At 43.0% G+C, this 24782-nt stretch overlaps 1 protein-coding gene across 3 annotated transcripts in view; it reads right to left on the bottom strand.

Annotated features, from left to right (window-relative positions):
* MECOM (MDS1 and EVI1 complex locus) overlaps nucleotides 1-24782 on the bottom strand; it is a 325210-nt gene that overhangs the window by 4399 nt on the left and 296029 nt on the right. For all 3 annotated transcript variants that reach the window (XM_058812632.1, XM_058812633.1, XM_058812634.1), the window contains 6 exons: nucleotides 19773-21135; nucleotides 17586-17673; nucleotides 7447-7613; nucleotides 5024-5101; nucleotides 3120-3289; nucleotides 1918-2062 (listed from right to left, as the gene is read on the bottom strand). In XM_058812632.1, the coding sequence (XP_058668615.1) occupies nucleotides 1918-2062; nucleotides 3120-3289; nucleotides 5024-5101; nucleotides 7447-7613; nucleotides 17586-17673; nucleotides 19773-21135 (2011 nt within the window). The remainder of the gene's footprint in view (nucleotides 1-1917; nucleotides 2063-3119; nucleotides 3290-5023; nucleotides 5102-7446; nucleotides 7614-17585; nucleotides 17674-19772; nucleotides 21136-24782) is intronic.

Here is a 24782-nt window from a genome sequence, read left to right as displayed (position 1 = left end):
TATCAAGGACATAATACCCATGCTGAAGTAGGGGTTGTTTGGTAATGGTCTCAACCCTGTAGGATTCAGACTGCATTGTGTCCATCACATCAAATGAGAACTAAAGAAATTCAACACGGCCCCAACCAGAGGCACAGGGACGTGAACAAGCTGCACCCAGTGGAGCCCCCCCAAAATTCGTGCTACCACCGTATCTGCCCCCACCACGTCATGCAGCACAGAGGCCTTGATTCATCTATTGTTCTCATTGTGCAAAAGGTCCTTAACTCTTCCAGGAATACAGTTACAAAAATGGAAACCTTATTGTCCGCACGCAGTTTGCCTCAGACTCTGCGTGCTTCAAACTGTGCGGGACAATATGGGATAGACCCAACGTTGGAGCAAGATAAGATGAGCCCTCACAGCCTTGCTGGTGTTTAACATTTGACTTTCTGAGGAGCAAAGCTGGTCTCTGCCACAATAACAGCACCATTTTCCTGAACATATTAGAGTTTCATCTATTTTCTGAGCAAATTCCAGCTGACTGCCATGAGTTTAGTATTGCATTGAAAAAAGCTCTTGGGAACAGTCTGTCTTTAGAAGAGTATCAAAAAAATCTGAGGTTGTGCAGAACAGGGAGAGCTGAAGCAGCCGCCTCCCTCTAAGATCATCAGAGAAATATCTCTTTATCATCTTTTATTTAAATAGGCAGAAATAAGAAATTGTTGAGCTCAGTCTGGGCTGCCAACTTGCTTGTTATGCTCAATTGAGGCCGCTAAAAATGAAAGGGAGATGGACTACAACCAAAGTAACAAAAGCCATGTGATTAAGAAAACAGATTCTCTAATTTTGCTTTCAAATGCAGCAATTTGCCAGGGATAAAATATCCGTCAAGAGCAGTCTGAAGTGCCAAATTTAGAAAGGAAACACTGCACAACCCAGCAACCTTTCCACTTTGCTGACTTCCTGTTGGAGGACATGTTGAGACCAGATGTGCAAGGAAAAAAAAATCCCAAGCCCTCATTGCCAATCAAGATGGAATGAAATTTGAATATGCATGTAATCACTTAATCCAATACTATAGTGGAAATTGTGTCGTGTCTACCCTTTTTATCCCTTCACAAGGGCATCAAGAAATTGAGGAGACAGCAAAGTTTGCCACCAACAGCAAGAATTTTTTGATGTTGATAACGCAATGCCAATTCAAAAGGGAAAATAATGCATAATGCAACACCAATCCCAAAGAAATATGTGGGGGCTCCGTCCCACAGCCTTTTCTGCTTAGCTGTACTTTTATTAACTGAAAATATTTAGAAGTGGTCTCTCTTCTGTTAGTTCAGAAAAATTCAAACACTCATATACTTAATAAATCTTAGTAGAAAAAGCTCTTTCACATGCTGGAGCTCTGTGGACTCCCAGCGCCCACCCGCAGCCTCGCGGGCTTTTGGCTACTCAGCATCTTTCTTGGGATTGAGTTACTTACGGGAAAGGACTTCCAGCTACAATCTTTCACTTGATCCAAGAATTTAGCCCGGTCTACTTTATTAATTACACATTTAAATTGCACTTAAATCCTAAGGCTCCATGCATCTAGCCACAGGATGTAGAATTCACCTGTTCTGCCGTGAATGTAAAGAGAGGGAATTTTTCAGCAGGCTTAAATCAACGGCGGGAGCCTGAAACTGAGAGCTCCAGATACAAGGAGAAATGTGTTCACAGATGGAATCTCTTGTCCAGCATCTGCCACTTGGAACATCTTCATACCCAGTGGGGAGAGAATCAATACATTTTTTTTCCTGAGACACCAAGGTGGCCACTGAATCAACCAGATTCTGAAATAACTCTGGCTCCAGACACCATCAAAAGAGAACAATCAGGTCTGCAGACCTGGAAAAGGAGGGGTGGGCACCTCCTGAAGGCAGATCAGACACAACTCACCTCTCCTCTGAGTTTCGGGGGGATTGATTGTTGTGGTTGCTGTTTCCAATAAAATTCCTAATTTCTGTGAAGTAAGAGTCCTCCTTGTCATCTAGGATTGCCCCTGTGCTTTCCAGTTCTGAGTGAGGTGAAGATGTTGCAGTACCTTAAAGCAAAACATATGATTTTTTTTCTGCTTCTTTACATTTTCTATATTTAACAATTTAAATCAAAATTAAATTGAAACTCTGGTTGATACGGGTGAGAGCCAAAAGCTGGTCAGTGTGAACTATCAGCTTTTGGCCATAAAATCAGTAATTAATGGGCAAAGGTGATTTCCAGCCAAAATGACTTGGTTGCATTCTGGGTACCATTTCCATGATTTATCATCACTTTTGCCATGTCTGTATTTCAACATCTCCCTGCTGCTGCTTGTGATTCCAAGACTGTCCATTGATAACTGTCCTTCTTAGACCAACGGTCCAGCTGAGCAAATGGAACTTAATTTTTATCTATCAATTATGCAGATTTGTTCAAAATATGGAGCAGCCATTGACATATTCACTGAGAGCCCAGTGTCAGATGCCCTTCTCTGAGCACTGGGGAAGGGACAGGTCTGCATTGACTGCATGCCCCTGGTTGCCTTCACTGAGGCAAAATGCAGACTGGAAGGACTGCAGAGAGGGTTTTCATTAAACCCTGCAGACACCCAAACCAGCCCAATGTCACCCTTCCTGCCACTGCCTGTGCTGCTGCTGCACAGTGACCAATTTGCTTTGGGGCTTGAGAGGCACCATTAGCTCCACAATAGCCAGTGCTTTTCAGCTCCTGAAGGTGGGAATATTTCAGAAGGTGCCAGGAAAATCTTTCAGAGTGCCCCCTGAGACTCTAAATCTAGGACTCCTATTGAGAGGCAAGCGATTGCAGAGATGGGATTAAACCAATTTTCCCAGTCTGTTCTCTAGACGCTATGGGTCGGGCTTAATTAAAACCAAAAGAAAAGACATCATCCAGTGGTCTTAAGTTATACAAGGAGAGAGTTTATGCTGGGATTTTCAAAGCACTTTAAACGTCAGCAGAGCTTAGGCACTTACATATTTTGCTACCCCCCCACCCGTTGGAGCAGCGTGTGCCTGTGGCAGCGCTGACAGGGAAGGGGCAATCCCTGCACATGGGACAGGGAGCAGGGAGGGAAAAGACAGGAGGGAAAAGACAGAACATACCAGACATGTTCCCGTTCTCGTGCTTTTTCAGATGTCTGTCAAGGTTGGTTTGTTGACCAAAACACCTGTCACACAAGTGACACTTGAATGGCTTCTCTTTATTGTGGATGTTACGCACATGTCTCTGCAGGTTAGAGGATATGCTGAAGGATCTGTCACAGTATTTGCATCTGAAAAAAACCAACAAAACAAGCGGGCAGGAAAGAGTTTGTTAGTAGCTGGAAATGTAAGATTTGTCCTAAGATACATGAAGAGCCTTCTGGGCTCAGGCTCAGCACCCAACCACAGTTCCTTGTTCCCTACTGAGGCTCAATCCTCCCTGACATAAAGACAAATTTTGGCTAACTAGAGAGCCGTGCTCTTGGAATGTAGACACAACTTCTATGGTGGGGTTTTCAGCTTTAATTCATATTAGACTTTATATTTTAAGTACTGCCTCTAGCAATGAGCATAATATTTCTGAGCTAATGGCATCAAATTAGCTATGGTAATTGAGTCTCATGTTTTTAAAACTGTTGCACGCAAAGTTGGGAAGTTTGAAAACAGTAGAGCAATAACTCTATTGTTTCATGTGCTGCCAATACAATACAATTAAACACTTTTGGAAAAAACATGAAACAGATCTCTTCTAATGCTCAAATAAGGTAAAAAGGGCTATTTCTTTTCCTATTCTAAATTATACTGTGTGATTAAATCTTTTCTTGAGGAATTAGCTTGCTTGATTGCTAATCCCAGAGGAAATTCGGTTATCTTGCAAAAACCAGCAATAAACAATCCCAACCTTTAATACTGTGCCAATGTGAGTAGTTTAGTCTATCACTCTGGTACCAGAGGCATCAATTTTCATACTCTGCAGCGATTTGGAGTCCCTAAAGCCTTTACTGTATTGCTCTTTAAGCCATTACTAAGTCATACTATAACTATTCCAAATTCTCTGGCTGGCAACCAGCCAAGAGTCTTCACCACTTTAGTTTTTCAATCTTTTACTTCTCCCGTGCCTCTCTTACACTTGTCAAGGATGTAAAATTTTTTTTAGTGCTGAAATCACCCATTATGCTACTAATTGCTTGTGGCTTTTATGCAGTGGACGGGTATAACATGCATCAAGACCTCCCTTCAATAAAATTACATGTGAATCTCATTTCCCAAAGAGACTAGATGCAAAAAACATTGTTTCCTCACAAACAATGAGCTTACTCTGCTCTTTACAGCTCATAAAAAGCAGAAATCTGTACATTTGTTTTACTGGAACATGAACTGGCCTCTTGCCAGTTTAAATTAGCCTTTCATTTTCAATAAGGTGAAGCTTTATACACATTTCTGCATGTGACCGTCCTGGATTCAGTATCACACACATGTTCTTATCAACAGGAGAGTACACCCACATGGGTTTTGGTTAAGCAGACCTCAGAAAGGATCCAGATTAGGCAGGAAACAAATAAATACAGTAATGCCTTTGCAACCAGGACCTTTCCGAAATCAGATGACTGACAAATCACCCAAATTTAGGCTGCAAATAACACCACAGAACTCCAATAAAAAACATTTTTGTAAGGGAAAATAGGTCCATGAGCCCTACTGAACATCACTTCAATCACACTGGTTCAGCAGTGCCAGCCACCCTGCCAGCAAAGGCAGGACTTGGGGGCTGTGTTGGGAAGCTGCCCCAACCAAAAGGACTTTATTTAAAGACCAAAACTCTCCCCTCTTCTTCAGCTCCAACGCCGACGATCAGCACAAAACTCTGACACCAAAATGCAATGGTGGGTCCAAAGCTAAGGAGGAAGGGCCGGAACTGGTCCAGCAAGGTTGTTGGATTCCCTGGCTTTATTCAGAGAAAATGTCTGCATTGGAAGGGACCCCAAAGCTTGGCCACGGCACAGACAGGGGTGAGGGTGTGGTACCTGTAGGGCTGCTCTCCAGTGTGCGTCCGCAGGTGACGCGTCAGGTTTGCAGATCTCGGGAAAATCTTGCCACAGTATCTGTGATAAGAAAATGTTTGATAAGACAACACATCCTTCAGTGGCTTCATCCCAGTTTGAGCTGCACTGGATGCACAGCCCGAATGGAATCATCACAGCATGGTCCCATTGCTTTGGTGCAACAACATCTCAATAAAAGCACTCTGCAAATGTAAGGGATCCACACACACACAAGAGTGGGGCTGGAACTGCTGGCACCAACCAGATTTGCTTGTGCAGAAGCAAGAGTTACATGAAAAACCTGTTTTAAAGATCACCCCGAGGTTCTAAGCCCACTGGGTGATTATCAGCCTCATTCAGATTTGGAATCAAGAGAATCTGTTATTAAAGCCTTGGATTTCTGCCTCTGCGTAAGCAAATTTCAAACCTTTCAACCAATTCTACGTGTCAGCAAACGTGACACCGCTCTGTGCATTGAATAGGATCAGAGCAGACAAGACTCAAAGACCTAATCCATCAAGGTATGTTTCTATAACAACATGTCTTGAAAGAAGGTGACATGTTTTCAAAAAGATCAGATAAACCGATATGCCAGTGTCAAACGGCTGCACATTCTGGAGATGATATAGAGACCTAAGCAGTGCAATTTAAAAACCATTCTCCAAACTCGATAATATGTCACAGGAAAAATAATGGCAAAAAAAAAAAATTATCATGAGCTCTCCCCTTCATTCAAGTTGCATGTTAATATTCAGTTTATAATTGGCCCATTCTGTTGAGGACATTTTTGCATGGGGACAGAGCACACACAGCACTCTCTTAAGTGAATGAGCGTGGTGGCAGCTCCATGCAATGACTTTGAAGATTGCATCCCTTCACTTTTAACATCCCATTTATTTTTTCACAACGTGATGCATAAGCCTTCAAAATACCCACACAGCTAATTCCACTCTCCTGGACAAAGCTCCCATTCATTTTGGGTGCACATTCAATGACTATCTTCATTGTGGGTTTTTTTTTTAAGTCTGTACACACAAGTCCTAATAAGTCATGTATTTTATCACCGATCCCTTTGGATATTAAAACCAGAAGCCAGAGAGAAAACACGTCTGTAGTTTACGATCAAAAAAATCAATTATGAAAGCATGCTTTTATATATGAAAGTGATGAGAAAATTTGGAAAAGAAAAGAATTGTTTGTTTAACGGTTTCCACCTCATTTATCAAACCACTGTGATACAGGGTGATGCCTTAGGATTTAGCTTTTATATTTTTCAAATCTGGTACTGCTTTCGTGTATAACTCTAAAACTCCATATTCAGTGTTAGTTACTGTCTTCTACTGACAAAACAGCTCCTCTCTGGGCCTGAAACTCAAGAAGACATGTAAACAACAGTGAATTGGGAGGGGCAAAGTTGGAGTAAATTACTTCGTGACCTGAAACTGTAATTGGAGGATTAACCTCTGATATGTAAATGGGCCAAACTTATAATTGTCTGAAAAACTCGTGACTGGTGTCCATTTTGGGTGTAGCCTCTGGGAGTCTTCTGACAGCCCAAGGTGTACCTATTGAAGGCCTTTAACAAATACCTGCTTTTATTCTCTTAATCTTATCCAGCCTCTCTTCTAGGCAGCCACTCCAATGCATCAAGGGAGAGCTCTTTGTTTCATAACACCAATAATTTAATAAATAGAATCATGGATTCACAGAATCACTGGGTTAGAAGAGACCTTCAAAACTGAGTCCAACCCATGCCCAACACCTCAACTAAACCATGGCACCCAGTGCCACACCCAGTCTATTTTAAATACATCCAGGGATGGTGATTCCACCACCTCCCTGGACAGACCATTCCAGTACTTTATCACTCTTTCAGTAAAAACGCTTTTTCCTAATATTCAACCTATATTTCCATTGGCACAGATTGAGGCTGTGTCCTCTCATTGTGTGTGAAGAGTCTTCCTTGTTATCTTGGATTGCCCCTGTGCTTTCCAGTTCTTGGAGAAAAAGAACAAACCCACCTGGCTACAGCCACCTTTCAGGAGTTACAGAGAGTGATGAGGGCAGCCCTGAGTCTCCTTTTCTCCAGGCTGAGCAGTCCCAGCTCCCTCGGGGGTTCCTCACAGGGTTTGTGTTCCATACCCCTCACCATCCTCACTGCCCCCTCTGGATGCCCTCAAGCATCTCAAAGTCCTTCCCAAACTGAGGGGCCAGAACTGGACACAGCGCTCAGGGTGTGCCCTCACCAGTGCCCAGTACCGGGACAGAACAACCACCCTGCTCCTGCTGGCCACGCCATTCCTGATCCAGGCCAGGAACCCCAAAGGGAAACGCTCTCCACGCTGGGCACGGCGAGTCCAGAGAGCCTCTCTGTTGGATTTCAGAGCAGGGGGTTGCAGGGGTACCTGCAGGTGTAGCGCTCCTTGCCCTTGCGCAGCAGCGTCTCGGGCAGCGCGCTGGGCGGCGCGCGGAAGTTGAACATGGACGGCACCGACTGGATCAGCTCGCTGGCCTCGGGCTTCAGGGCGCTGAAGCTCTCCAGCTTCTCGGCCATGTTCTCTATGGCTGACACCTGCAGCAGGAGAGAGCACAGAGCCCACCACCGTAAGTAATCTCCTTGGATTTCTACCCCCAACTGGCAACCCAAATGCAAAGAACATCAACTGACAAGTGAAAGAAGAAAAAAAGGAAAAAATTCAGTGTAGATTTGCAGTCTTGAAAATTATGGGTCATGAGAGTAACAATCAGCCAGTGTACATGTCTTATTTTTAAGCCCAGCTCCTACAAAATTCCAGGTTTTGCAGTCATGCTCTGTGGTTGTGTGCCTACCAGTCCATGCATCCCATTACAGAAATCATAGAATTTATTTTAACATATTTATTACCAAATGAACAGAAATAACAACTGAACTTCCAATTTAATTTTCTTAAGGACTTGCAGAGGACACATATTGCAGAGGAAACCTTATGAACACTCTAGCTCAACGAAGGGTGCAACAATCCAGATCCAAAGAGGCTCCATCAATGTCCCAGCCACATCCAACCACCCAGTCCAGTGTTGTAGCCCATCATAGCCAAAAACAATTAAACAAACACAGAAGAAATGAAGCTTTGGTGGGTTTGGTGCTCTGTATTCACATTCCCTGTTAGATGCCTAAGCTATTTTTCCACCTCTTAATATTCTTGCTCTACCTCTAGTTGCTTGTAACCCCCATGTGCTTTGGGATGGCTCCACTCTTGATTAGCTGTCTGTAATTTGCAGGCAGTGGGGATTAAATAATTTCTGGAGAACAGTTTCCTTTTAGTTGTCTGGAACTGACCATGAAAAGCTCCTCCAAAACCTCAATTATTGACACTCGAAGAGTTCAAGAATGCTGCTGAGCCTACTGACAGGTGAGAATAACCATCCACCTCTCCATAACACCACAAACAAATGAAAAAAAAGAAAGCCAAGCTCTCACCTACAGAGCACAAAACCCACAGCATGAGCCCTGTGCAAGATCTTGCTTTTAACAAAGAAGGAAATTATATGAAAGACAAGATGTTGAACCCTTCTCAGCTGGAACACCTCCACAGACTGTTCTTCAAAATCCATAAAAGGCTCCTCTGATTGTTGGAAAACTGAAATTTTAATTGGAAGGACTGGGAATTTTTGCAGGTTTATTTAATTTTATTTTCATTGGCAGAATTACATGGTTGTCTCCTGGCATGACTATTTCCATGATGGTTAGCTCTGCCTTTGGGCTGGGTTGTTTTTTTCCCTTTAGCCTGTAGCCTGCCCTCTCATTTCATGCTCAGATTCCTAATGCTGAGTACAAATTGCAACGTACAGGGTACCACTGCCAATTTGCCAAATGTCTTTCATCAAACACAGTGGAAAAAAATAAAAAATCTCAGAGGGAAGTCAAGATACATTTACTTGTCAGGCAACAAATGTGAAAGCATTGCGAGGCAGTAAGGGCTGTAAGCTCTGGGGTTTGATTCATAATCACTCAGCTGCTAAAACATTCTCCACAGATGCAAGTGGACAGCACATTTGTCAATATGAAGGATTTTGACATGTACTGATCACAGGCATGAGATATGTAATGATGATGCTGGTGGGAGAGGAGGTAATTCTATCTCGGCACCGAGATGTCATTATCAACCCATACACCTCAACATTACCATATATTTCTTTTTATACGACTTCATATTCTCCTTTAGTTGGAATTGATTCTTAAAGCTTTTAAAATAATCCTTCCACTGCCTTTAATTCCTTCTAATTGCTCCCCACAAAAATTCACTCATCTATTTTACAACTGCTGAAAATAAATGGTTTGAATGAAAAATGCCCTTTGGCCTTCGGGCTGATTAGCAATGACAAGACAGTGCATGGGTTATGATATCGCATATTTATGGTGAAGAATAATAAGGGTACTGAGAAGTATAATAAATGTTTTATTTATGTATATTTAATATTCAAGTCCATTTCATTATCTAGTGGGTTTAAATCATTTTTGGATCACAATTTCTCATGCACATAGTGCCCGCCAGTAATATATTAAAGCAACTATTCTCCCCTTTACATTTAAAATGGCTTAGTCATGCTGATTTTTGTTTTAGTTCTTATTTCCAGGATTTTGCAGAGTAGAAACAGAGACAGACTCTTGTTTCATGCACAGCAACACAGACCAGCTCTACCTCCAATGCTGCCTCCAGGATTACATCAGTCCCAAAATAGGTATGAAATCAGCACCTAATCTTCAATCCCTCATCCAGAGGAAACACGAGCACTTCCAATTATTTTAAAGTATTACTCGCTTTCTAAAAATATGTTTCTCACCATAGGAATGATTATTGTGCTTGCTGTTTTGCTGTTTAGTTTTTTGGGTTTTTTTGCTTAAAGCCTGACTTATGTGGTGACCTGGTATGATTTATGTTTTTCAAGAACTGCAGCAGCACCAATGGGAAGTGTTTGGCCCCAGAGCTTTGCTGATCCAAGGCATTGTCACTCCACTGCTATCAGGATAATTATAGCTGGTACTGTCTGCTGCAGTTAGGGCTCCCAAGAACCAAAGTTGGGGCATTTTCTAAAGAAGTCCTGCAGCGTGTTGGTGCTCAGAGCCTTCAAGATGCAAATCCCTACTGTGAGATGGGTCCCTGGGCTGTGGGGGCATTTTACAGCCCATGAAATCCTGCAGCCCTGATCCCCAAAATGCTGTCCATCACCTTCAGTGCAGGCAGACAGCCCCTGCTCACAGTCTACTTGCAAAACACCAGCTGAGCAGTGAGAAATCCAGGGGGTTGCATTGAGGACTCATTCAGACACCAAAACCAAGCAGGAATTCTAAACCTGGAGGAAAACCAAGCAGGAATTCTAAACCTGCCACGTGAGCTTTTGGAAGGTGGCACTTGGTGCCAAGCAGGGGCTCCAGGGGACATGCAGGAGGGTGGGCAAGGGACAGATCCCCCCACTGCCCCACACCAGCACAGGGAGGTGCAGGAGCATTAACTGGAGGCTGCATCCCTGTTACAACATTGAACAGCCATTGGCCACTGCTCCCATTCACTTGGCTAAACCTTTTCAAACCCATTTCTATTTCTGCCAAGGAGAGTTCACCAATTTAATTAGGTGCACATGAAAAGACACTGGCTTTTGTTCCTGCTGAGCCTTTTGCCTGATATTTTTTGTGGGGTTTTTTTTTTGGTATTGTTATCCCTAATGAATAACCATTCCTCATTTAGGTTCTGCTCACCATTCATGGGCTCACGGAGCTGGGGCACAGCTCCTTCAGGCATTTTTTCCCAGCTGAAAAAAATCAAAATCTACTTAGCCTCTTTTTTGAATGGAAGCTGTTCCCTACCTGTGATCACCATTGTTGCACTTTTCTGTGTCTTTTCTAATCCTGCTATGGCCTTTTTGAGAGGAACATTAGCTGTATTCAAGACCTGAAGCCACTATAACATAATGATGTTTTCAACTCCTTTCTGCTAAGCACTCAGGTGATATTTTCATAAGACTACCAACTTCAAGATCTTTTTCCTGAATGACAGGAGTTCAAAGTCACACTTTCCCCATGGTATTAATGAGTATTTACTGACATCGACTTTCATGGTTGTTTTAATCCTGGTGACAGCTTTCTCTGAATCTTCTGCAGAATCTTCATAGTCAGTTCTGGATTTGGGTACTCGCAGTGAACAGTCACAAACTCTCTGCCTGCTCACCCTTCTTCCTATGGCATTTACAGACATATGCCACAGTGACACTCCAAGGTGGACCCACTGGTAATCTTCAATGATTGCAAAAATCACTATTTTATTCTTCCTCCTTTTCCCCCGCTCTTTTTTTAATGACTAAATGTTAACCCAGGAGATGACTTTCCTTCTTCCACAATGAACCTCCCTCTTCTAAAACACACCTGAAATAGTTGCTCTTGCTTACAAACACTCTTACTACTGATGGCAAAGCAAGACCTGCCTCCACTGGAGTGTGTTGGCCATAGGGATGCTACTCAATCCACCAGCTCCTGGAGAGAGGTGTTGGTGAGAGTGCCTGTCCTGGAGCATTGGGTGGGTGCTCATGGTCACCTCCCCTCTCCAGGGATGGTCCCTGGGACCACCAGGGAGGCAGGTGCGTGCCTAAAGACACCAGCTGTGCTCTCAGGGGGTTCTGCACCCCAACCCAACACCCAAGGGCTGTGCTGATCCCTGAATGGGGCACAGGGGGGGAAGCACTGCTTGACCCCAAGGATTGGATTAGTGGGTTTGCCATGCCCATGGAGAAAGCCCTCTGAGGAGGCAGGAGAGGGAGAAGATCCTGTTACATATTTTACATACAGCTATTGCCTCACGGACAGGTCACGTGCGCCCCTAATCTGCCATCAGTGAATGACAGTGTTTTATATAGAACAGTAACTTTTGATTTACACATATAAGAGTTGTTGATTCTATCTGTGTCCAGATGTCTGGAAAAGGAAGCAGCTTTCCCCCACCTCCCTGAGAGGCTATTAACCTCCGACTGACGCAAACTAATGTGCAGTCACAATTCCCCAGCTCCGACTCAAAAATGCAGACATTACCATAATCGGCTAAAACAAGTATTTATAAACATTTCAGCGGGCAAGATATCATCAGCAGGGGCCTTGAACATTTGTCTTAAAATTTATTAACCAACCCAAGAAAAAGTGGCATAAATAAAGTGAAGGTTTGCTTTTGCTGCTTTTTCAGAATAACCTGATGATATGAAATAATCTCGCAGACAATGCCATGAATTACATGACCTCCTGTTTGACAAACGCGACTGCTTCATTGCTACTATCACAAAAACAACTGACTTTATGGCCAGACCTCATGGGAAAAAAAACTGTTCAAGTGTTTGCTTTCTATTTTTACTACTGTTATTTGGGGAACTCTTCAAAATCCAACTGCGAAAGCTCAGCATTTCTCCCTCCCCCAGCTGAAGTTATAATGTTGCCTCTAAAATCTGCAATTTGTGAATCGTGTTGTCTTGAGTGTATTTGGACAGCCAGCCCTGGAACTTGGCTGAGTTATATTCACGTTCAAGAGACCTATCACATGTGGCTGAACTTTATGAAGCAGTAGCAAGAAACTCCTTCTGAGCTGCAATATGCCTCCAGAATAACTGGATTTGTATGAATGCAGTTGGAGGGGATTAAGCACAGTTAACAAAATGGATCATGCCCTAAAACTAAGCCCAGTAAAACAAAACCCTTGTTAAGGCACTCACCAAATTCCTTTCCATTTATTTGTGAAATTTTTTAATTATTTACAATGGTTCTTCCTAGAGCAAATATTGTCTGCCTAAAATTACAGAACCTCCTTAGAGCAACCTTCTCCTGATGGGACCAAAATAGCATAAAGAGATCAAATTAATCCTGATCCATTCAAAACAGATGTTCATTGATTTGCACCATAGGGCTCCTGCCAACAATGAAAAACCAGTCTCAAATAATCTTGAAATATGTGGCACATGCAAGTGGGAATTGAGATGGAAAGGCTTGTGTGACATAACCAAATCTCTCAAGATGGAGATTCATCCATGAATCAGCATCCTGCTCAGTCACTTCATGTTTTAAACACCTATTTCTGCTGGAGCTGCCCAAAGCGTGAGCCCAGCCAGGAGACACACACTCACAAAAGGAGCAGAATGATGGAAATTTGAGGGCTAAGCCAAAGTCAAGGGAATCAGACAGAAGAAACAGACTGCACTGAGTTTTTCCACTTCCCAAACCTGCTGAAGCAGATCCACCTTCCTCAGAGCAGAGGATTAAGGGTGCCTGGGCCAAATCACAAATCCTACTACGGTCCCTTCTTGTCCTACAACAAATTTCCCAAGGAAAATATTTGGGAACAACCTCCTGTGCTCTCCAATTCTGGCATCTCACCCCACCTCCTGCTTGCTGAGCTCTTGCAGCACCTCTGGGTGCTCTCAGGAGCCCTTTGGTGCTGCTCAGCTCCTTTCAGAGCATCTCCCCAGCTACATAAGGCAGCTCTTCCCAGAAGCAAGTGGGATTAAACTCACACGAAGCACAGGTCCAGCCCTGCTCTAGGGATGCCCCAAGGAGGGCAGGGAGCAGAGGGCAGGGCTCAGAGCCCCTCCTGCAGCAGGGACACACTGGAGCAGAGCGGCGCCGGAGGATCTCTGCAGAGCTCTGGCTGAGCCTGGAGAAACGAGTCCAGGGGCAGCGAGAGCCAGGAGCAGCAGTGAGTGAGTGACTCAGGACCCCAGCCCATGATCCATTCTGCGAACTGCTGGCTCCAGCTCTCCCCTCCAGAGCCCAGAGGCTGGGAAAATCTGGGACAAGCATTTACGGGTTCAGCACTGCAGCTGAGCAGCCGGCACTGCGAGATCAGAACTCGGCCCTTTTGGAGATGCATCTGCAAAAGCAGTTGCTGTGGTTCTTTTTTTTTTGTTTTTTTTTTTAATTTTTTCCTTCTCATGAACTATTTAGAAGTATTAAAAACAAGGTTTTATAAAAATAGAAGAGAAAGCCCAAATTTATCCCATTGTGCATTTAAAGCACAAGTCCTGTTTGTGCAAGGAGGATGATGTAAGTGTACACACAGGATAAATTTGACCTAAACACAGCAAATAAATAAGTATTTTATTTCTGCTTTAAGCACTGCAATGAGCAATTAGGCTCAAAATTTCAAAGCTGTTAAAGTGACTATTAAAGTGACTAACTCCCACCTAAGTGAGAGAAAAACATAAAATCCTCTGAGACTTGGTATTTTAATGAATGGTTAAATATTTATTAACTATTGCTATCTAACAAGATTTCAGCCTGAAAATTTCACTGCAATCTCTGAAGGAAAATGACCTGGAACAATTTCAGTCACATATAAACAAAAGACTGCATTCTGCAACCCTCACTCAGGTAAAGCTCCCATTGCCTTCACCAAACAAAACCAGCAGGATCAGGTACATAAAAATAAAGCCAATTTTTCATAAGAGTATATTTATCTGCTCAGCTGTAAGACCCTGTAGGAACGAGTGGCATGCTCCATAAATGAGAGGTAAGTTATCTTTCATATTATATTTTTCTTATGCAATTTATTTCACAGTGATTATATTAAAAATATAAGCAATGAACTTACCCAAATTCTTTGATCAGGCAATTGGAACTGGGAGCAAAATTGAAACAAAAACAACACATTATTCCTGCATTGGAATCCTCATTGCAATCAATGTACTTATTAAGATTTTATTTAAAGATACTAATTAAAATGTTTTTATGAATGATTTATTGGACAGGAGTGTTCTCTTCCTAAAAATTAAAATCCTCGTAATGGCAAATTATTGTGGAATGCTATTAAATTATCTAATTTTCATAGCTTTTGGACACAGGGAGGAATTTTGCCCAGCCAGGGACAGGGTACAGACTTCAGGGTTTATGTCTGTAAGTTCTATTTCAGAAACCTATTTGAAAGATCCATCTGTTTGCTGTCATATTACCCAGTTAAGAAACAATAAATTCTTGGTCCCTGAGATGGCAATTTTCCGGAATAAATTCAACAACAAAACCACAAGCTCTTAGGACATGAACAATAAGTTTGTAAATATTTTAAATCCTGCCAGCAGAAAATGAAAACTCGTGGAGCACTCCCCACCTGTACTTTTACAGGGGTGAACAGGACTATAAAGGAAAAACAGCTTTTCTGGAAGCCGCTCCCCAGCCCTCCATAAACACCAAGCCAGACTCTGCCTCTGCTAACAGAAGGCTCCTTGCTGTTCTATTAAAAGTTTGCAAGAAAGCATTTTGACATTCACTTTTTTGACAGGACATGTGCTGGTGGTTTGGTTTTCTTTTACAATGCTCCTTAGTGCCTGTTACACTGCTGACCTCTGCATCGATCCAGCTCACACCAAGCCACAGACATCACCCCTCTCACTCAGGTAAGTGATAAAACCAAAGCCAGGCTTGGCCATGGGCTGTTTGTTCTGTTGCACAGCGAGAAATGTGGGTTCTGCAGAGCCAGCCCTCCCTCCTGCCCCACCTGGGCTGGCCCTGCCCCACCTGGGCTGGCTCTGCCATGGGGAGGTGGCACTGACACCTCCTCCTCACAGGGACAGCCCTGGTGACAGCACTGGGACCTTCCTCGGGCACCAACAAGAGATTCAACAACTCCCTGGGACAAAACACAGAGGGTGAAAGCCTGAACATCATTCCCATTAACAGGGAAATGCCCCATGTCTCCAATTCCCCCACACACCCTCGCCTGATGCCCAGCGCCCCAGGTAACTCAGCCACACAGAAGAATATCCAACTACATAAAAGAATGCATAAAAGAATATTCAACTACATGAAACAATGCATAAAAGAATATCAAACTCCTTTCCAACTCCTATCCAACTCAATATCCAACCAAACTCCAAACAGTGAATTTTACCCCCTTTCCCACCCATTGACCACCCCACTCACCACTGGCATCAGTCCAACCTGCAGCAACACCTTCAGAACCCCCAAATCACTGAACCACTCTGAGTTACAGCTTCTGAACAGCTAGAGAGCACTAAGCAATATGATCCTGCTTTTTCTATCAATGAAGTATCTAAAATGCCCTCATTTAAATAATTTTCTCATAATTTACACCTGCTTAGCTGCTCTAACAGAATCATTGACTTGACGGGGAGGAACCAGTCTGTTTCACAGCAGGGACAAAAAGCAGATTGAGGTCCTTTATGTATTTGTGCATTAGCACTGTCTGCTACTAAAGGGGAATTTTCACTTGTGTTGCCATTTGGGCAGATTTACCTTATTTAAGGTAACTCAGCAGGAGGTGTTAAGCTGCTATTAAACCTGGCACATAAATTCTCAGTGACTTTAATACACCTTAAATTCTTATTTCATGCTTATAAATACTTACATAATGCCATAAATACTCATGGCATGTAAATACTACTAAATACTTTCACACACAATCCAACGCTTTGTTCAGACATTGAGATTGGAAAGGGGTGTTGTGCACCTGCAACCATACATGCTATCAGCTGCTCTTCCCAGTTTGCAGAAGTGGCATGTTTCAGAACATATTTTATGCAAGTTAGGAAAAAATAACTTAGGACTTCATTAGGAAAAAAAACCAAAACAAGTAGTAATTGGGCTAGGAATTCAGGAACCTGAATTGCCCAGGAATTCAGAGGAATCTCAACCAGAAACAGCAGCTCATGGTCGTGTGCTTAAAATACAGGATGAGTAGAGGGTGTCATTACTGAGATGAAGCAGCCCACAGTCAGCAAGGAGTCCAACTGTCTAAATACCACAGAGGATTTTATTTCAGGTATAAGATTTAACTGAGATTTTTAGCAAAATCTCTTAGAGCAAGGAGGAAGAAGACAAAATGAAGGTGCAGTGCTGGTGAAGAAAAGCAACGTGTAGTTTGCACACAGATCCTCCTCCTACATCATATACACATCACAGCTGTTAAACTGTTTTGGGACCCTCTCCTAAATGTTTTTCATCCAGGACTGTGGTCTGTGAACAAGCAAGCAGCCCTCATAAAGCCTCTCTTGAGGACTGGAGGAGCAGGGATCCTACACACACTGCACACGTTGCAGCCCACAGCAGCTACCAAAGAAACCATGGAGCATTTGCACTATGAGGCTTGGAAACAACAGGTGGAAACTTTTCTCTCTTTTATGAGAGTCCTTAAACACAATAAAATCCCCTTTAAAGTGGGATGCTCAGCTTTTCTGGCCTTACTGTGAATTTGCACCGGCTCCTCATAGTCAATACTGACTCTTCTTGCTGAAGACACCAGTGGCTGCAAATGTTGGTAGCTACGTTATGGGTTTGGAGGAAAATGGCTCTAAAAGACACACTCAGTTCGAATCTGGCTTCCTCTATAATCAAAACATGTTGTTTCATCTGCAAAACATCAAGAAGCCCAGAACAATGCTTACGCTTTTCCACCACAATGGTCCAGCAAAAACTGTGTGTTTTAGGAAATCCAAAAATGACTAAGGCTGCATTCATTTCTCTGCACCTGCTTTGAAGCATCAACAGGCTTGTTTACAACATCAAAATTCCCAAAATACTTACTTGTGGATGAAACAAGAATCCGGGGGAAGGTCTCAAGTATTTCTCTTTTAAAGCTTCCAGTGGGTCAGTTAGCTTTCTTTTTTCTACTCTGTAAATGTTAAAATTAGATTTGCTTGTGATGAATCAGTCTCAGATATTAACAATCATACAGCTACTCAGGTTTAAAACAGGCAATTACACATCAAGCAATTTGTTTCTAGGAGATAACAGTAAAAGATAAGAGAGGAGATCAAGTCTTGATTCCCACACACAGCTTAGTTACTGCCAGGGTGGGTCTGGGAATCACCTTTAAAGTAGATGATACCATTTAATTAGGGAATAATCCCATTTCAAGAGGTTGATAACCACTATAATAAGAACCAATGACTAACTACCAAGCACTTTTATACAGAAATTAGGCAACTGAACAGGCTTAGCACTAAGAGGAGAGGAATTCAGGGAACCCTTGAGCAATGGGTCTGTCTGTCCAGACATAACAGCCACCACCCTGGAAACCTCCCCTGTGCACATCCAAGGTCAAGCAGGGCAGGAAAGGTTGGCTTGAATCTGGGGTGCCATCAAAAAATCCTGCAATTCACTCATGGCAGCAAAACCCAGCGTGGACAATTCAGAAACAGCGTGGAAATTTGAGGATTTTGCTTTTTCTGTGACTGATGTGCATGGTTTCATGGATGAATTGTGTCGTCCATGTGCAGAGGTAACTCATGGCAAAGGAAGGCTCAGTGATAACTGCCAGAATTTGCACAGATTTCATTAAAATCATGGAAATATAGGCTCACAGAATGGCTTGGGTTGGAAGGGACCCTAAAGATCATCTTGCTCCAACCCCTCTGCCCTGGGCAGGGGAACTTGCAATGCAATTTAATTAGTTGGTAATGCAGGGCCATAAACCACAGCTCATTATTTCCGCTGCTTCAGGCATTTTTAGTGAATATGGCGCAAAGAAAACTTATGGTCCAACACAGATATCAATCTGGCATGAATAAAACCATCTCACTAAACAGCATCATATCCTGTTTCTTCATAATGCACACTTCTTGTCTTATGCACCAGCACTCTCCAAAAACTTTGCCCACAGCATTTCTTTTTCAAATAAAGTAATAAATTAGCATAATTTACATGGCAGTATCCTTTTTTTTATAACAAGAGGCTGTAAAATCAGTCATTTATATTACAGACTAATATTTTTATGGCTAATATTTCTCTAAACTAATTTAGATGCATGACTTTGACTTGTTGGAGATACAAGTGGAGAAAGGGCAAAGAGGGGGCTGACACACACAGGATGCAGGTGAAATTCACACCCCAGTGAGGTCCATCTCAGTTCTGCTGGGGAACACCAGAAGGTCTGGATTTTACCACTGGTTTTTAAAATCTCAGCTCACTGACAGTGGGCACCTTTCAAAGCCAACAATGCTCCCGCTGATTTCACAAGGTAGACCATGGATGGGGATCTGCACAGCCTGGTGGAGTGGAAGGTGTCCCTGCCCATGGCAAGGATTGGGATGAGATGAGCTTTAAGGCCCCTTCCAACCCAAGCTTTCTGTGATGATTCTATGTCTAAAGAGCCCACTGGTGAGGCTTTGTACACAAAAGGATGCTGTGCCTTAATTTCTATGAACAAAATGCCTGAAGAAACCAACCCAGTGCTCAAATAATGGCAAAAAAGGGAAGAAATCATTCTCAATTTCCTTACTTTTAACACATCTTAGGGCCAATATGTTTTTTTTTGTTGTACTTATGAGAAACTCCTCTTGAATTCAAGAGGAGCTGGCAAAGTGAAGTACAAGGGGCACTGTCCTCTCCAGGGGAAGGCAGAGGAGGCAGAGTTTTGGAAGAAAATGAACTTCAGGCAAACCAGTGACATCAAATGCAGATCAAACAAACAAACATTAAACACTGATGCCAACTCAGAGAATATATTCAACCTCTGCATGAAAAGCTATGCAGGTTAAATTAATGACTCATGGCAACGAGAGCTTGCTAATTGCATCATTGCCAGTCCTGTGGCTCACTTGGAGCAGCTGGGATGTGAGGAGGGATGTAGATGCACAGGTCAGCATGTGGCCCCCATGGCCTGGCAGTGCAATGGCACCTCCAGGGACATTAGAGGGACACAGGGTGGCAGCCCTGCAGACCTGGCTGCCTGCACCAAAGGATGCTGAAAGGCAGCAGAGAGCCCTTTACCTGTAGATGGGATCCATAAAGAACGGGGTGGGCCTGGCGTGCTGCAGAGAGGACTCTGAAGCTTTCCTCTGCTCGAGGTCTCCTCCTTTCTTCTCTCCAAAGACGTGGTTTTTGCGGGGCTCAGCCTGCCTCGTGCTGCTGGCTCGGCTGCGGCTGCCCATGCTGAGATCCAGGGGCTGGTCCTGGCTGGAGGCAGAGGGGGCTGCTGGCTTTGAGGGGATGGGGGTGAGTGGCTTCTCCTCCTTACGTTTAATGGTGAGGTCAAAGGGAGACTCAGAGCTTCCCTTTGGGATCTTCTTAATTTCACTGGGTGATTGGGGCTCCACTTTCAGGGGTAACGGTCTCAAGTCTCTATCAGGAAATGGATACATTGATTGAGAGAATGCTGGAAAAAACGGGAGGGGAAACATGGAAGGGTAAGGTAAGGCTCCGACTTTTTTGTCTTGCAGCCCCACAAGTCCTGTTGAACCAAAGTACTTTTCAGCAATAGAAGCAATAGCCTTTATAGAATCATTCACCGCTCCTGACACCGCAGTCTGCTCCTCTAAGGATGGTGAGAAAATGGAATGATTGCTGTGGTCTTTCTTATTATTTATTGACGCCAGGCTCTGCAGAGAGCTTACTTTGTCTTTGAACACTTTACCATTTTCTTTAAATTTCTCTTTCTCACTTTCAATGTCACTTTCCAGATCAGAGCCCGAGGTGGTTTCCAGGTCACTGCCACTGGGGGTACTGACATCGTCAAGGTCAAGGTCACTACTCTCTGACTGGTCACTGAGTTTCTCATGTGGCCTCTCTTCAGAGGACCCTTCTGGTTGAAGCTCCACTGGCTTATTCTCCCCTACTGGTGGTTGTTTATTTAGTGCCTTCAAAATATCCTGGGTGGCTGGCAGTATCTGAGGATTTGTCATGAGGGGACTTTGGCTTTTGTTTGTCTGATCTGCGCTCGGAAGTCCTTTAACAGGAGAACTAGTAGGTAGCAAAGGTGGCCTGTGGTACAAGCCTGAAGGAAACAGACCGGGGAAGCTAAAAGAAAATCCAGGAGCTGTTGGAAAGGTAAGACCAGCAGGATGCCTATTGGCTCCAAAATAGTCAGCAAGGCCCGGATTTGCATGATTCATATTAACCATGGACGTTTTATCCATAGCTGGGGTTCCAGGAAGAGAAATGCCTTGGCCAAAAAATCCTCCTGCTGCAAAATGGTTCTTGCCCTCACAAAATCTCCTGTGTTTATTTAAGGAAGACGTAGTGCTGAACATTTGTCCACAGTCTTTGCACTTGATTTGGGTTCTGCAATCAGCATGCATGCGCTTATGACGACAAAGGTTTGAAAACTGAGTATAGGATTTATGGCAGACCTCACCTGTATGTAAACAACAACAACAACACATCTCAGGCTTTGTGGTAATCGCCCCCACCCTCAAAGTTGTGCAAAAAATACCATTTTTTACCCATCAAACGTCAAAGAGGAAGCCACAGGGAGAGGTCCAGGTGCACAAATGTATAAAAGCAACTGTACTGTCCAAAGTAAGGCATCCGAGCAGACAAATGTGAGAAGACAGCACAAAACCCACTCCAACCAAGCAGAAAAGGTCTGGAATCACTAAAAGACACACTCTCCTCGTTTGCTCTTTGCACTGCACAGTGCTGCACGTTCAGTACCATAATTCCACGTTGCATTAGCCCCCAGAGCCCCCCATGAGCCACGACCCTGTGCTGTGACCCCACATGAACCCACAGTGCTCCTGTGTGAGAGCACAGGTGTCTTCAAATGGCATCCATTTATGGCACTATTCCCATGTGGAAATGAATCATTACAATAAACATTTGCAGGACCAGACAGAGATGAAGCTGCCTCACAGAGCTTTCACTCTGCAAGAATAGGCAAGAGGTGAAGGAGGAGACAACCAGGCATTTCCTATTTCCAAATATAAATGTAACAAACTTTTTTTTTTTTTCTACTTACAATGAAAAATTTAATCTCATGGAAGTCCAGGCTGGAACCTGGAAAACCTCAGTACTCTCATAGGTCCAATGCATTTCTATTCATGCAATGCATACAGTGCTCACAGGTGCCTGTAACTCTAAATTCCACATCTTAACTTTCCTAGTCTTAATATTGCTTATTTGCTTCTCTAACATGACAAGATAGACCATATTTCAACAATAATTTCCTTTAAGAATGAAACTCTCTTTATTTGCATGTCTGATGCTCAGTAAGTATGACACTCTGCATGCTGGAGCTCAGCTTCCAACAACCTTCCACAGAGGCAGGAGGCTGGAAGTGGTCCCAGTGGTGCAGAGTGAGACACTACAGAGTCAATCACATCACTGAGGCAAACAGGATTTCACAGCCTCCTGTTTTTCTGGCTGCTACAAACCTTAGGGGGCAAATTGGGGCAGCAACCAAGTTAAGAGTCTGTAAGCAGAAGTGGGGTTTGGAAGAGGGCAGTGCTTAGTTCCTCAGTGACTTTTTATGTCCCTTCTTGGCATTTTTAGGATGAGCAGGAGCATCAGGCTGTGCTGTGCCTTGTGCTTTTCATTATGCCAAAATTTGTCTGTACCTCTGTACTATCTTGCTTCTATCATCTCCAGACTTGTTTGAAAACAAGGCAGCACCACTATCACCAAGCACTGTTATCCCTCTGCAATAAATCCTTTTTTTTCTGGTTTTTTTTTTTTTTTTTTCCCAGCCAGGAAAAAGCATGTGGCCACTTTATTTTTTTATTTAACTTCTGTGATATCATAAACTCTCATCTTTCACACATCAAAGCCGCGCAACAATGCGCATTGTGTATTCCGAGGCCTTTTTAACAATCATTTTCATGGGCTCGAGACGGTCTGACATAATTTACAATGGCTCTATTTTTAAGCCCGCAGAGGAAACTGAATTGAATGTATCCCATCCTGCACTCTTGGTTCCCATGAACTGCAATCACGTCCCCCGACTTCCACTCGCACCGGGGCCCGCGCTAACCTTCCTGCTCCTGCAAATCCCTGCCCTTGAGAAACTCCGCCGCTTGTTGTCATCTCCTGGCTGTTTACCACTCCAGCAGCCCGCTCCGTATCTCACCAACAATGCTGCTATTGTTCCCGGGCCTGATCCTGCCCCATCCACCCGCTTTTTCCCCTGTTCTCATCCCCGGGACAATTCGTGGGGGTAAACGGCGCAGGATCGGGCCCAAACACAGGAAATTCGCAGTGTGGTAATTCAGGAAGGAGGGTTTTTTCTGTGTATCAGTTACTGTTCCTGCTGGAAATCTTCATTCACAAGGAAAGGCAAGAAAGAAGGGAGAGAAAAATCAAAAAATCGAGTGAAAAACAGACAGGAAAAAAAAAATGGAAGAGAAAGAAATAAGAGAGACAAGAAGGATGAGAAAAGATTATTCTAGTTTCTTGAAAATGCTTGGTTTTCTCCTGTTAAGTAGTTTTTTTCCCTTAAAAAAATATTTTATTTGCCTATTTATCATAGATATATTTTTTATTTAATACAGAATTATTGATCATTCAATTTTGCTCTGATTTTTCTGCAATTTTCTCCTATTTTTACCTTAATTGCATAAGATTTCTATTCCATACTCCAGGGTACAGAATCAGGCCCCTTACCTTCACTGTTGAGGCTTTACACAGTCATTTCCCCCAGCTCCCACCACATTGATCACAGAAACCAAAATTAAACTGACCCAAATGGTGACTCGAGTGTTGCATCCATAGGTTCACACAAGCTGGATATTATGAATTTATTCCTCTCCCATGTCTAAAGCAGGATAGACCATATGCATTTTTCCAGAAATATCTGAAACGCATGCATTTCTAATGATAAGCCATTGTAGAATTAAAAATAAATAATGTTTAATGGACTTTTGATCTTTTAACAGGTTGCATTGAGGTCCTGCTTCTTATTCACATGGCTTTATTAAAGATAAGGCTTTGATCAGTTTGGCTAGAGTGGCAAAAGACAAAAAAGAGGAGTATTGGCACAGATTAGGTCTTCCTAAAATCTGGAAAGTTCTCCCTTAAATAACAGTGGTACATAATTAAACTATTATTTTCCATTATTATGGAGAATAAAGTCAATAGAATCAAGAAATATTCTACTCTGCAGAAAAGCAAAAATATGCACTTAAAATTTTAAGATATCATTACAGGCCATTAAGAGAGATGCAAATTAATAATTTGACTAAATGCATTTTATCTCAGTTTTTAAATTAATCCAATTGACAATGGCAATACCATTAAGATACATAAATATTTATTATTATAATCTTAGCAAACAATTAACGGCTGTACCAACAGTTCACCTTTTCGAGCATTGAAGTTATTTAAAGCTATTTTGAGGTGCTGCTTGCCTCTTGCATTCAACAGGCATTCTATTTAATTTTTAGGGCTGGCTAAGCAGTTTTGTGCCAGGTGGCAGCCCTTGCTCCCTGAGTACTGTTCCTCTTGGGGACTGTCACCTGAAGCCCAGGTGTGTCACAGCATCAGTGACAGGAACACCCAATGCCATGGGGACTCTGTGGGAGACTCGGTGTCTAAACTGACTGTGAATATCCATGGATATTCCCAAGGACTCCTCAGATAAATTTGTGTTGTAAGATCTACCTCCTTTTCATCCCATGACTCAAACTTTTGTAGATGGGGGGTGGTTATCAACTTTAATTGTTTCCATGTATGAAAGCAACAGAAGCTGGGTTTGATTTCTGCTGTTATACCTTATTACACCCTTTAAATCTCACTGCCATACTTTTTAAGCAACTAACTTGTAAGAGAAGCTCCCCTCCTTGCAGACCCCAGGTTTAACAAAAACCCCCAAAAACTGCAAAAAATTAATCTTGTGCCTACACACTCTGTACGGTGATTGTCTCTGAACCCCAAATTAGCCAGCAGTTAAGTTTGCATATTTTCTGCTTATTAAAAAAATTACTGTAAGTACTATTAAGAAAACGTTCAGCCCCTTGTGGCATGTGGTTTCTATTTGGGGAGGCTGGAGATTCTGAGAAGGCAGTGAGT

This window comes from Ammospiza caudacuta, chromosome 11, assembly GCF_027887145.1.
Source record: "Ammospiza caudacuta isolate bAmmCau1 chromosome 11, bAmmCau1.pri, whole genome shotgun sequence".
In the NCBI taxonomy this organism is placed as follows: Eukaryota; Metazoa; Chordata; class Aves; order Passeriformes; family Passerellidae; genus Ammospiza; species Ammospiza caudacuta.
Note: the sequence above shows the minus strand (reverse complement) of the source record. Positions and strands in the feature narration are given on the sequence as shown.